The sequence below is a fragment of the Rhinoraja longicauda genome, chromosome 11, assembly GCF_053455715.1.
Source record: "Rhinoraja longicauda isolate Sanriku21f chromosome 11, sRhiLon1.1, whole genome shotgun sequence".
NCBI classification, from domain to species: Eukaryota; Metazoa; Chordata; class Chondrichthyes; order Rajiformes; family Arhynchobatidae; genus Rhinoraja; species Rhinoraja longicauda.
The window spans coordinates 18205611-18219891 of NC_135963.1; the positions used below are offsets into that span (position 1 = coordinate 18205611).

The window sequence follows — 14281 nt, forward strand, 5'->3', positions numbered from 1 at the left end:
TTTTTGTGCTATGTTTAGATGGCCCAGGAGGTACCTACTATACTTGTGTATGGCTATTTCTGAGGTGCTATGTGCCTTCCACTATGTAAGCAGGGTCTGGATACTCTACATGCTCCCACTGCATACTCAAGATTCTTGATCTCATACCATATGCTCCTTCGCCACTTTCATGGGCCAGGCTAAGAGTAAGAAGGGATATTGACATTATTTTTTCATCTATGAACAGAAGTAGGCCATTTGGCCCATCGAGTTTACTCCACCATTCCATCATGGTTGATCTATCTTTCCCTCTCAACCCCATTCTCCTGCCTTCTCCCTTTTACCCTTGACACCCCAAGAGGCTTTGAGCACATCCTTGCATCTTTTCTTCAGCCTGCTTATTAATCTCTTCCCCTGACCAAGCTCAAAATAAAGTGTCTGTTTCAGAAGTCTGGTATCGAACTTGCAAATAACATGGCCTGTCCACTCAGGCTGATTGAGTGTGAATAGTACTGGGGATCTTGCCCTGGGAGAACACTCTGACTTTGTTCACATCCATCTACTGAATTGGTATGATATTGCAGAGGCACCACTGGCAGGATCATTCCTCTAATAAGACTGGTTTCATTTGTTTGGAAGCAAAGTACAGGGGTTCCCAGGTTATGGAAGACGTGGCTAATGGAAATTCAACTTCACACAAATTTTGTGAAGTCACTCTACACCCGAGGCCCTCACACGTATCTCCTCGGTACTGCGCAACTCAGCCCTTGCTCCCCCTCCCCCGAGTCACAACAGGAACAGAGTCCCCCTCATCCTTACCTTTCACCCCATCAACCTTCGCATATATCACATAACCCTCCAACATTTTTGCCACCTCTAAGGGGATCCCACCACGAGTCACATCTTCCCATCTCCACCCCTTTCCGCCTTCCGCAGAAACCGCTCTCTCCGCAACTCCCTGGTTAAATCCCTTCCCATCCAAACCACCCCCTCCCCAGTTACTTTCCCCTGCAACCGCAGGGGATGCAACACTTGTTCCTATACCTCCTCCCTCGACTGTCCAGGGACCCCGACGGTCCTTTCAGGTTAGGCAGAGGTTCACTTGCACCGTCTCCAACCTCATCTACTGTATCCGTTGTTCAAGATGTAGACTCTTTCTTATACATCGGCGAGACCAAACATAGAATGGGCAATCGTTTCGCGGAACACCTTTGTTCAGTACGCCTGGACCTACCTGATCTCCCAATTTCAAAACACTTTAATTCCCCTTCCCATTCCCACACTGACCTTTCTGTCCTAGGCCTCCTCCATTGTCAAAATGTGAGGCTAATCGTAAATTGGAGGAACAGCATTTCATATTTTGATTGGGCAGCTTACAATCCAGTGGTATGAATATTGATTTCTCTAACTTCAAGTAACCCGTGCACTCCCTCTATCTCCATCCCTCCCCCACTCAAGACGCACCAGGTTCCCGTTTTCAGCTAACAAAGGCCTGTTTCCTTTATCATCATTCAATGTTTGCATACAGGGAATCCATTTGTTCTATATCTCTATACATCACTGTCTATATCTCTTGTTTCCCTTCCCCCTGACTAGTCAAAAGAAAGGCCCCAAAACATCACTCATTCCTTCCCTCCAGAGATGTTACTCCAGCATTTTGTGTCTATCTCAAGGCAAAGCATTGTGCATACGAATTATGTCATTACATCACTTACAATATTCTATAACATTTGAGGGAGAAAAACAAATAAAAATCACACTTGGAAGTGTCTGGTCAATTCCCTGATGGAACGCATTTCAATAGGGATGATCTTGGCACTAAACAACACACAAACACAGTTTACATGCAACTTGAGGTCCAATATCTCGACTTTGAAGTTACAGTAGCTTTTGAGACCCATACTTTGGAACGTTAAATTAATACGTTTTTGCATCAACTAAGCATGAAGACTATAAACAGAGATTTAAAGACGAGGTGATTGTTGTGGCAGCTAGTCCCAGGGACTAAAGTCACAACACTAAACGTAACACAGACACCATGGTAATTTGCATATCACTGTGCCTCAATTGGTACACGTGACAATAAAAGACCTTTGAAACCTTTGATACATATACTTTGCATTGCTACATGTTGCCAGTTACTATCATCCTCCAATAAAATTTGCAAGTGGAAATTCTGTGCTTATAATTTTATTTCCCGATCCAAAGACCATAGTTCTAAGCCTAAAGCTTTTGTTGCGTTAATATTCAAAGAGGAGACTACCTTCACTCTGTGAGGGACTAATTAGACAAAAGGCAGCAACCAGAGGTAAAGCAAATTGTTTTATTTGATGAAGGCAAACATTAAAATAAAGTTTCTCCAGACTTGTTGGAAAGAAAATGTAGACAGAGCAAAACAACAGGATTGATGTTCAATAATAATTTATTTACCTTAGGCAAATAAATTAAAAAATAATGCAGGCTTTGTACATTATCAATCAAAACGGAGGAAAGTATGCCTGTGTTATGTCAAGTATAGAATAACCAATTCTTGCAGTAAACTTCATTAAAAAGATATAAATCAAATATCCTTAGGTACCGTAAACAAATGTCCACCAGTTTTAAAGCATGCTAGATGTTACACAGATGCTCAGGATGACTTTGTGCCACAAGTATCATTTCTTGCTGTTGGATTCGGACCTTCACTGACTGTGAAGGAACACCAATATATTTCCAGTTTCAGAAGTGTGTGTGACCCAGGGAGCTCTTTGAAAGAGGATTCTCCCATGCATCCAATGCCCTTACCCATCTTGAGGGTAATGGCTACGTTATTGTAGTGCATCTTGTAAATGTTTCATGCCCATAGCCATGTTACAAAGAGCGAGATGCGAGTTGAGTTGGTGTTTTGTCCTGGGTGTCCAAGCTGCATCTCATCCAGGCAAATAAAGATTATTCCATTGTAGATGGTGGAAAAACTTTGGATGAACTCAGGTACAGACTCAGTCACTAAGGTATGCTCAATCCCTGACCTGCTCTTGAGCTGTTTGTGTGTATTTGGTCCAGTTAAGTTGCAGCAAGTTGCGGCAAATGATTTGGTGATTGTATTGCTGTTAATTCTTTCATGAAGTAACAGAGAAGAACATTTGTACCGAAGTTAGACACAAAATGCTGGTAGAACTCAGCGGGACAGGCAGCATCTCTGGCGAGAAGGAATGGGTGACGTTTCCGGTTGAGACCCTTCTTCAATCTCAACCTGAAACGTCACCCATTCCTTCTCTCCAGAGATGCTGCCTGTCCGGTTGGGTTATTTCAGCGTTTTTTTGTCTATCTTCGGTTTAAACCAGCATCTGCAGTTCCTTCCAGAACATTTGTACAGCAGGTTGGGGTTGTACTACAAACTATTGGTCTCCTGCTGCTGAATTTCTATTCTGGATTCATTTCCACTGATCATAACATCATCAAAATTTAAGCTGGTAACATAACAACCGTGCTGCATAACCACCAATGCTCATGAGATTACAGCTTACAATAGGGATGAGCATTGGACATTTTTTGTTGTCAATTGAAGGATAAAGTGCAACTAGAAAAGACAAACAATGCCTGACATTATTGTTTCCTAAAACCTGTTTGCTTATTACACTACACTTTTTCTTTCACATGTCCAACCATATTGTTTGATGGACCACCTGATGGACTTTCAAACCTGTTAATCAACAAAAGATAGACACAAAATGCTGGAGTAACTCAGCAGGACAGGCAGCTTCTCTGGAGAGAAGGAATGGAAGACGTTTCGGGTCGAGACCCTTCTAACATGGTTTACAATGGAAAATGTATCCTGGAGGAAGAAGGGAGATATTTATGTACCTGACCTGATAATGCTGCCATTTTCCAGGTTCTTAATCTAAATTATTTATCAGGTATCTCAATTATATGCCATAGGATACCAAAAATAGTTGCTAGATTCTGAGCCAAGCGCCATCTGTGTGGAAAACCCACCTGACTACACCGACTTAAAAGGACATTCCATTCTGATGTAGTTAAATGGCTCTGTTCTTTTGGGTAACTCTTTCCACCTCTTTCATAAAACGTAGGCAAAGTTCATCCTGCCAAGGTAACGCCACACATTGCACAGCTATTGGGAGGCCAATAGCATCAGACACATTCTGAAACAGGTGAGGGAGAAAAACAAATGGCAAAATAAGCTCATGCGCAAATGAGATGATAAATGGTAAAATTAGTTATTAGGTTTCATTGGTTACATTGTCAATACATTGCAATCACTAGCTCAGATACAGCCTTCCCCACAGATTATAGGAGAGTTTAAATGTGGATCAACATCTGGTGTCACCACTGGAGAGAGTAGCTTATAGAAGGAGGCTCAGTGGTGTGGGCAATGCAGTTTACAGGGAAGTCTGCATTTAATGCTGAGGACTACTGCAGAGGACAGCACCAGGAAGATGCTGGACCATACATAGAGCAGAGTCTTCATCCTTTCCTGTGTGAAAGAAGTGACAACTCATTTTGGATACCCGAGGACCCAGATCTGATGTGATGTTTGATCGCTCTATCGCAGTGCATGCAGTGTCCAACCAATGTTTCCATGCCACAACGGAAATACACCCTGTTGCCACCATGGACTAGGGTGACAATGTGTATGGTTGGAATTAAACAGGCACTGAGAGACAATAAGAAGGAAAAGAACTAGAAATGGACAGGATTGCTCCACTGCGAGCTAATATAGATTTGAAGACCCGAATGGCCAATTTTGTGCCATGATAATTAAATGATTGTATGATCCATAACAAGGCTGCATCTGGATTTCATTTCAATTGCGAGCCATCTCATCACAGGTGGCAGTTTTCAAGTAACCACCCTTTACTTGGTCTCTAAAATGATGTTAGCCCACTAAAACAACTAGCCCACTGGTCCATAAAACGAAGTGCTCATGACTTCTGACAGAAGCCAGCAGAATCAAATTTCAAAAGCAAGGTATGGATTTGCTACTGGGCATTCAACACATGTGGCATTAAAAAAAAATTCCACCCCTGCATTCCTAAAGATGCATTGCTTCATCAATCCTAAACATTTGAACACATTCATGGATACGGTAGCTTTAGAGGGATATGGGCCAAGCACGGGCAGGCAGGACTTATGTAGATGGGGCACATTGGTCACTGTGGACAAGTTGGGGCTGAAGGGTCTATTTCCACGCTGTATGACTCTATGACTCTAATCCGGAGTGCCATTCTGGGTCTGTGCGCAGTCTGATTCTTGGGGGAACTGAAATCGCAGCCTTCTAACTCAGGTGCATGTGTGTTGATGCTAATGTCCTGGCACAAGTGAAGACAAGTGCCAGCCAAAGTGGTTTCCCTATTAAAATGCACCTGCGGACTTGTACGAAAAGATGTATTGTGCTGACTCCCTGCCAACTGGGCTACAGATCGGAAGAGAGAAGAAAAGAGATGTTTCAGGATAAAAGAATAACACTTGCACTGTGCAACAGCACAGATCCAAAGGCCAAATGGCTAAGAACAAACACATCTTTAATTCCCCCACTCTGTAGCAGACAGCACCTGAACTGTCAGCACCTGGGGGTGCTATTTCACTCCTATAAACAAACAGTTGTAATTAGAAACTAGCACCGGAGATTTCAAACCATAATATTAAAAACATGCTCTTTGAAAATTATGTTATAAATGAGTTGTATGCAATTTCCAAATAGTAGAGAATAAAAATAAATGTGAAATACCAGATTCGAGCACTCAAGTTAATCTCACATCCTTAATGATTTTAAGATCAATCTTTCCACGCAAAAATGTCTGCATTTTTCAATTGGATGCGCCTACCTTCTTGAAAGTCTTCTCCCAATAATCATTGTAGTAACCTACATAGTCCTTCATCTCGTCTTCATCCTTCTCAATCACTCTACCAACTGGCACTACACCAGCTGGGAAATTTAACAGGTTAAAAATTAACTTGTAGGTGGCTGTAACTGTAGAAGAAAAGCAGGCTTCAAACACGTGGTATTAAGTATCAGTACTGATTGCAATATTTCTATATTGGAACACTTATGAGGAAATACAAGAAGAGGATTGGAATGAAGATCAGTCCTCCAGCACTGCCGTGGTGGACCAAGACCATCAGGGTTATTGGTCCCATGTTGACTGGTTAGCAGAACAGGTTTGCATTTGAATAGTACTATAAAACTGTGGTCACATGCATGATCTACTTCAGATTTATAGTCCCCAATCATTCATGTTTGATTTGACCATTCAATTGCAAATATTTTCCCCAGTCAAAGGAATGATTCAAAACGTCTAGGTAAAAAGCATGCATTGTTGGCAAATTGGGAAAATAACAGCTTAGGGCAATAAGGAAGTCAACAGAAAACTAGCAAGAGACAGTGTTTAGGCAGCAATGGAGTTGCCATTTGGTTCATAATCAGAATTCAATCTAATTTGTAAAGTAGAGAAGTTATTAAATTTAACAAATTGAAAATAACATCAATCTTTAGCAAGGAATGTTATTTGTTTCTTCGCACATGTAACTAAAACATTATTACTATGATGCATGATTAAAATAAAACAGATTTTCATGGAAAAGCCTGTAGGAATATTTCAGATTGTCTGTCGAGTCCAGCCTGCAAAACCAACTGCATTCGCAATTTCTATATCTGTTTACACTATTATATCGGAAATAATCTACATCCACAAAACTGAACATCACCACTACAGGCCATGAGCTGTAGAAAGCACTCTATCCACTGCTTCATGTTATTGAATGAAATAACTGCGTGGCAAATCACTTCAAATGTTTCGCGCTTTCTACGAATGATGCCTGACTTGTCGAGTGCATTCTCTTTTTTTCTGTCCATATGAAACCGAGTTTTTGTTGGGTAAACCTCAGCATTCAGTAGCACATGAGCACCATGTCTAAAAGAAACCCAAGGTTTCCATTGCCAATGAAAGTCAAGGAATCTTTTTTGGAACAAAAGGGCGGCACGGTGGCGTTGCTGCCTTGCAGCATCAAATACCTGGGTTCGATCGTGACCATGGGTGCTATCGGTATGGAGTTTGTACATTCTCCCCGTGATCGCGTGGGTTTTCTGCGGGTGCTCCCACACTCCAGGGACGTACAGTTTGCAGGTTAATTGGTTTCTGGAAATTGTAAATTGTCCCTCGTGTGTAGGATAGTGCCAGTGTACAGGGTGATCACTGGTCGGCGTGGACTCGGTGGGCCGAAAGGCCTGTATCCACGCTGTATCTCTAGTCTAAAGTCTAAATATGAAGTGGGTAGAGATCAGCACCAAGTGGGATATCTCACAATGGTCAAATGGGACTGCAATATGAAATTACAGTAAAACCTTTCTTAATTGAGAGTTTACCCTACGTTTTACCTACCTGTTAGCTTTCCAGCGGATCCAGCAAGGAAAGCAGGACCCAGTGCTGGGCAGAGCAGGACATCAAGGTTCTTGCTTTTCCACAGGCTGATGTACTCCTCACAGTAAGCCTAAGCAAAAATACATATACTCGATTTCTTTACTGGTTGCAGGTGCTTTATGCTCCCGCATGCAGTCAAAATTGTTGACTGTTCAATCCTCTCTGGAATGACCTGGAAAATTACTCAGTTGCTAAAACCAACACATTAACAGAAAATAAGAACAATATTAGTTCTATAAAGTCCAGACAGGGTTAAAAATAAAATCCCCTTGAGGACATAAATGGACTATTATGATTATGCAGTTCATTATTACTGCAACCTACTTTTCAAACCATTTTTATTCAATTCAGTTAATTTAAATTCCCCCATTCACCAATAACATGTATTGAACCCAAATCTCTTGTCTATTACTTCAGTTCTCTGGCTTATTGTGGAGCAGGATAACCCTGTTATTCACACCACAGAACAGATTACATTTACAGAACAACATATAGTGGTGTGCGTCCCTAAATAAAATCGCAGAGCTTTGTGGATTTCTTACTGTTTTACATTTTTAAAAGATATAAAATATAGACAATAGCCCGGGAAATGGAACGGAGATTGGCCTCTTTCCAAAAGATTCAATAATGATCTCACCTCTATTGCAACATGTTGCTTCCATAGTTCACTTATGGATCTGTAAGGACAAAAACAGAAAACATGGAAAACCTTAGCCACAGTAGAAAAATAAGTGTCTTAGATTAACCGCATTAATTTCAACTTTGAAACAGTCCAACGGCACTAACATGTAAACAAAATTTAATTGAACTTCATTTCAAATGAGGTGATACATTTAGAACCAACAATATTCTACATTATAACTCAATGGCGCTTGTAACTAAATGTTTTGGATATCCACAGTGCGGTTAATAAAAATCTCTTTAAAATTAGACAGAAGAACTAATAATCTGCTAGCGGAGGCTAGCTGTATTATCAGACATGGAGAACCCAGACCAGTACTCCATGATGTATCCAAAAATGCATCAGTTCCTTGGACACACAGATTCTGACCTGCATAAAAAAGGGCTGCAAATTATTTTAAACAGAATCGCGGTCCCAACTGCCACCCTGATAACTTCTGATTATGGTTCGCCACCTCATCTTAGAAAATCCTGATGCACTTTATGGAAATCCAACACTTTCACGTTGCCAAAAGCCAAAATGTAATTCATCCATATTTTGTTTGAACTTTTCATACCATTTCAACATCCAACCATTTTGCTTTCAATAGACAATAGACAATAGGTGCAGGAGTAGGCCATTCAGCCCTTCGAGCCAGCACCGCCATTCAATGCGATCATGGCTGATCACTCTCAATCAGTACCCCGTTCCTGCCTTCTCCCCATACCCCCTCACTCCGCTATCCTTAAGAGCTCTATCCAGCTCTCTCTTGAAAGCATTCCTCCTGTACCATCAATTAACTCTACAATCTATCACCCTTGGTTGATTAAGGAATCTGCACTTTTAAAGTTCCATCCACTCTGTTTGTTCTACTCCAGAAACAGTGAGAATGACATTAATTTAACTGTCCTTACTTATAAACATGCCCCTATTTCCTCAATGCCCATACAACCAATTTATTTTCTGATTCTTTTTCCGCCAAAGAGACTAGCCTCCTTGAGAGCAGTGCAACTCGAGCTGAAGTTTACAACACTGTGAGTTAATACTGTACTAGAGTTTCAGCTTACAGGAAGATAGACATAAAATGCTGGAGCAACTCAGCGGTTCAGGCAGCATCTCTGGAGAGAAGGAATGGGTGACTTTTCAGGTCGAGACCTTTCTTCAGACTGGTGTCAGGGGTTGAGTGGGACAAAGATAGGATGTAGTAGGAGACAGGAAGACTGGTGGGAGAACTGGGAAGGGGGAGGGATAGAGAGGGAAAGCAGGGACTATCTGAAGTGAAGGAAGGCAATGCTTAAACCGCTGGGGTGTAAACTGCCCAAGCGAAATATGAGGTGCTGTTCCTCCAATTTGCGCTGTGCCTTTTTCTGGCAATAGAGGAGGCCCAGGACAGAAAGGTCAGATTGGGAGGGGGAGTTAAAGTGCTGAGCCACCGGAAAATCAGGTTGGTTAAGACGGACTGAGCGGAGGTGTTCAGCGAAACGATCGTGGCAAGGATGGTCAATCGCAGGCTCGGCGATCGTTTCGCTGAACACCTCCGCTCAGTCAGTCTTAACTAACCTGATCTCCCGGTGGCTCAGCACTTTAACTCCCCCTCCCATTCCCAACCTGACCTTTCTGTCCTGGGCCTCCTCCATTGCCAGAGTAAGGCCCAGAGCAAATTGGAACAGCACCTCATATTTTGCTTCGGCGGTTTACACCCCAGCGGTATCAACATTGACCTCTAACTTCAGATAGTGCCTGCTTTCCCCTCCCCCTTCCTAGTTCTCCCATGTGTCTTCCTATCTCCTACTACATCCTATCTTTGACCCCCCCCCCATCCCGACATCAGTCTGAAGAAGGGTCTCGACCCAAAACATCACCCATTCCTTCTCTCCAGACATGCTGCCTGACCCGCTGAGTTACTCCAGCATTTTGTGCCTACTGTCGATTTAAACCAGCATCTGCAGTTTTCTTTCCTACACAGCTCACAGGAAGATGTTGTTTACCAGTTAAAAATTATTGATTTAAATAGGCACATTCTAAACATATTCAGGAGGAAAAAAATCAAAGTAGTAAATGACTTGCCCTACTCCACAAAAGCTGTTGCAGATATCTGACAGTCTTGGATTCTAAAACAGGGAAGGGAAAGGAAAATATCAGGAAAAATTATTTTTGGAAAAGTAACAACAGGAATTAAGCACTGTTGACTAACAGTACCTATTCACACAAACATCACTGCCAAATAATATTTGATAGGCTGACGAGCATCGAGATACAAGTCAGGCAGCATCTCTGTAGAACATGGATAGGTGACGTTTTGGGTCGGGACCCTTCTCCAGACTGATGGCCACTGGTTGACCAGGTAGAAGCCAGATTTAGATCCAGAACAGATTATTTTATTGTCTAATATATCAGGCTGCAATTAAATTCCATCTTCCCATAAAGCTCATAGGGTAAACAGTGTACGCTAATGATAGATACAACAAATGCAAAACAGCAGAATGGTGCAAAGATTGGTGTGAAATCTGAAGTAATGCAGAAAAAACAAAAGTGCATTGTCGAAATAACTGAATGAGATCGAATGAAGAGTGAGAGTACAGGGAGGGACTTCGGGGAAGGGGTTGTGAAAGAGGTGATTGGTTCAGGAGTCAGAGAGCCGTGGGGAAGAAGCTGCTCTTAAAGTCTTGATGCACAGTCTTTTGAGTTTCTATATCATCTCCCGGAAGGTCAGAGAGAGGAAAGGGAATGGCCAGGGTGGCAGGCATCCTTGGCGATACTTCCAGCTTCTTGACCCAACACACCGTGAAGGTGCATTGGATGGAAGGAAGTAATGAGGTGGACTATATTCACCACTCACTTCAGGTTCAGGAGTTATCATCCATTTTATACCGACTGATAAGCTGGCAAAGAAAGAATTTCATGCAAATACAATGCAATCATTTTTAATGTTCCCAAAACGTGACCTCAATTGTTCTTTTTTAAATGCCTGAGGAGATTTGTATTTACATTTGTGTCAGGCTTCATTTTATACTTAAAAGTTAAAATATATTTGAGTGGCTTTTAACTTACAAAAGGCTTCATGAGGAAATACAAGATCTTTTTTAGTATGACAGGAATCATGTATGCATAAAAGAGGTCTTTCAGGCGAGGATCAATAATGTCTCCTTTTCTAGAATATGCAACAACAAAATAAAGAGTTAGCTGCATTCTTCTGTTTATGAGGGCAGTAAAAGCATCCATTGTTAAAAACAGAAATCCTAGTTTTATTAGCAACGTCAGATATTTGAAGCTCTAGTTTTGTTAGCAACATCAGATATTTCAAACAATGTACAAGCAAAATCAGCCTCAAATAAAAACAAGCAATTCAATTCTGCAAGTTAAATATAACTCGTTTTTCTTGAGTTATTTAGTTTTAGTTTAGAGATACAGCATGGAAACAGGCCCTTCAGCCCACGAGTCCGTGCCGACCAGCCATCCCTGCACATTAACACCACCCTACACACAATAGGGACAATTTACACCTATACCAAGCCAATTTACCTACACACCTGTCCGTCTTTGGAGTGTGGGAGGAAACCAAAGATCTCAGAGAAATATTATAGAAAATATGTTGTCAAGCTGGAAAGGGCGGAGAGAAGATTAATGAGGATGTTACCAGTACTCGAGGGACTGAGTTATAAGGAGAGGTTGAGCAGGCTAGGACTTTATTCCTTGGAGCGCAGGAAGGTGAGAGGTGATCTTATAGAGGTGTACAAGGTCATGAGAGGAATAGCTTGGGTAAATACACAGAGTCTTTTACCCAAAGAAGGGGAATCAAGATCCAGACGACATTGGTTTAAGGTAAGGGGGGGAAAGATTTAATAAGAACCTGAGGGGCAACTTTTTTTACACATAGGGTGGTAGGTATATGGAACGAACTGCCGGAAGAGGTAGTTGAGGCAGGTACAACAACAGTATTTAAAGGACATTTAGACAGATACATGGATAGGATAGGTTTAGAGGGATATGGGCCAAGTACAGGCAGGTGGGCTAGTGTAGATGGGGCATGTTGGTCAGCGTGGGCAAGTGCACCGAAGGGCCTATTTCTATGCTGCATGACTCAATTACTCTATTCATAATTTGCCACCTCATCTCTGTATGTTTTTTGAAGTCGACACTGCACCAATGATTTATAAAACCCCCAACAATGTGTTCAAGTGGCCAAACACAGGTGGCAGTGGATGGTGACAGGTAAGCAGAGCTCTGACATCCAACCGCTCTCAGATGAATATATCTTGGGAGGAAAAAACAAACAGCTGGAGAAACTCTCTAGATCAGACAGCATCCGTGAAAGCAGAAGAATGGTTTAAGATTTTTAGGTCAAGACCCTACAATAGGTTTGAGAAAAGAGCGGGGCGATACCTCCTATAAAGAGCTTTCCTACTTACTTAGTACTTTAAGAAACAGCATGAAAGAAGACCCTTCGACCCACTGAGACCACAACGGCCATCGATCACCCATTTACACTGGTTCTATGTTAGTCCACTTTTTCACCCACTCCCTACACACGAGAGGGCAATTTACAAAGGCAATTGACCTACAAATCCTCACGTCTTTGGGATGTGGGAGGAAACCGGAATAATCCCACACGGTCACAGGGAAATCGTGGAAACCCTACAAAGACAGCACCCGAGGTCTAAATGGAACCCGGGTCTCTGGCGCTATGAGGCAGCAGATCTAGCAGCTGCGCCACCGTGCCGCATGAGTTGAGAAGGAAGGATGAAGAAGGTCCTGGCGGGTGATGGTGGAACCTGGCAAGGAAGAGGCAATGGGCAGATGGAACCAGGCTGGGAAGCATGGATACTTGGATGACAGCAGCTGCTGGGTCATAAAGACAGGTAACGAGAGAGAATGAAATGACACAGATGGAAACATGTTAGGGATTGGGGTATAGGGAGAGAGGACAGAGAGGTTGGAACATGATACATGGAAATAAAAGTCTGCAGATACTGCAATCTGACAATATGTGGGACCGGATGAAGGGATGATGGGCAAATGTAACCATTTTGGGAAGGGGAATAGGAGACCCAGTAGTTAAGTGTGTGGATAATAAGCAGATGGAATCAGGTGGGAGAGGGCAGAGTGGGTCGGGGTGAGAGAACCTGGGTGGATCCAAAAGAGAGAGAGAAGGGAACAAAGGGGTCCGTAATTAACATATTGTGTATAAGGAACTGCAGATGCTTGTTCACACCAAAGATAGACACAAAATGTTGGAGTAACTTAGCGGGACAGGCAGCATCTCTGGAGAATAGGAATGGGTCACATTTCACATCAAGACCCTTGCTCAGACCCATTCCCGCTCTCCAAAAATGCTGCATGTCCTGCTGAGTTACTCTAGCATTTTAAGTCTACCTTTTGTATGTAACATAGCTCTGATTAGTCATGGTGACTATGACTATGAAGGGACAACAGTACATTTCCAATCCCAAATTGTGGAATTTTACATATTTATAATAAATGTTCAGGTAGTTTAGCAACAACTCAAATGATGCCAAAACTAATACCTTATTTTAGTTGTTATCTATTGCACAAATGCATTACATTTATCAAGGACAGTAGGGTGCTCTGAATTCATAGCTACTTGGAATGGTCAATGGAAAAACACAATCGAGATGAGCTGCAAAATCGAATTTCATAAAATTGAGTATAACTACTAACCACGTTAATATTTAAAATGGCACAAAAACATAATGAATTGTCTGCAAAGCGTTCACTAAAATTAGGCTTACAGTCTTTCTTCGATTGTAGTGCCGCGATCCGCTGACAAGCCCTTGAAAATAAACTCCTTCGCTGCATATGATGTTTTCAAAGGAGCAAATGGAATCAGCTGGAGAAAAAAAAAAATTTAGTGTGTGGTCAACTGAACTCAAGTGTAACAGTCAAGAGTCAACAATGTTTTATTATCATATGTCCCAAACAGAACAATGAAATTCTTTCTTGCAGCAGCACAGCAGAATATGTAAACATAGTACTCTGTAAACAATATAATAAACGAAAAAAAGTTCACACGTTTCACAAAAAGCTCACACACATACATATATAAAACAGCCAAACAAACAATAATAGCGCATAAAGACAAATGCCCCCAAGTCTATGTGGTTTAGCGCTTATTTAATAATCCAATCCATTGGGGTGCAGGTGCAAGTTCGCTCACCAGCCAAAATTATTCAATGCTGGTGTTAAAAGTTCATCAATTGGGAAT

At 41.9% G+C, this 14281-nt stretch overlaps 1 protein-coding gene across 4 annotated transcripts in view; it reads right to left on the minus strand.

The window, feature by feature from the left end:
- Positions 1–2282: 2282 nt before the first annotated feature.
- LOC144598332 (vitamin D3 hydroxylase-associated protein-like) overlaps positions 2283–14281 on the minus strand; it is a 30715-nt gene continuing 18716 nt past the window's right edge. For 2 of the 4 annotated variants that reach the window (XM_078408371.1, XM_078408374.1), the window contains exons 9-15: positions 13809–13906; positions 11110–11209; positions 10126–10169; positions 8035–8074; positions 7359–7467; positions 5805–5950; positions 2283–4121 (exon numbers count right to left, since the gene is read on the minus strand). In XM_078408371.1, the coding sequence (XP_078264497.1) occupies positions 3996–4121; positions 5805–5950; positions 7359–7467; positions 8035–8074; positions 10126–10169; positions 11110–11209; positions 13809–13906 (663 nt within the window). In that variant the 3' untranslated portion in view covers positions 2283–3995. The remainder of the gene's footprint in view (positions 4122–5804; positions 5951–7358; positions 7468–8034; positions 8075–10125; positions 10170–11109; positions 11210–13808; positions 13907–14281) is intronic. The other 2 variants (XM_078408372.1, XM_078408373.1) reach the window with 2 other exon arrangements.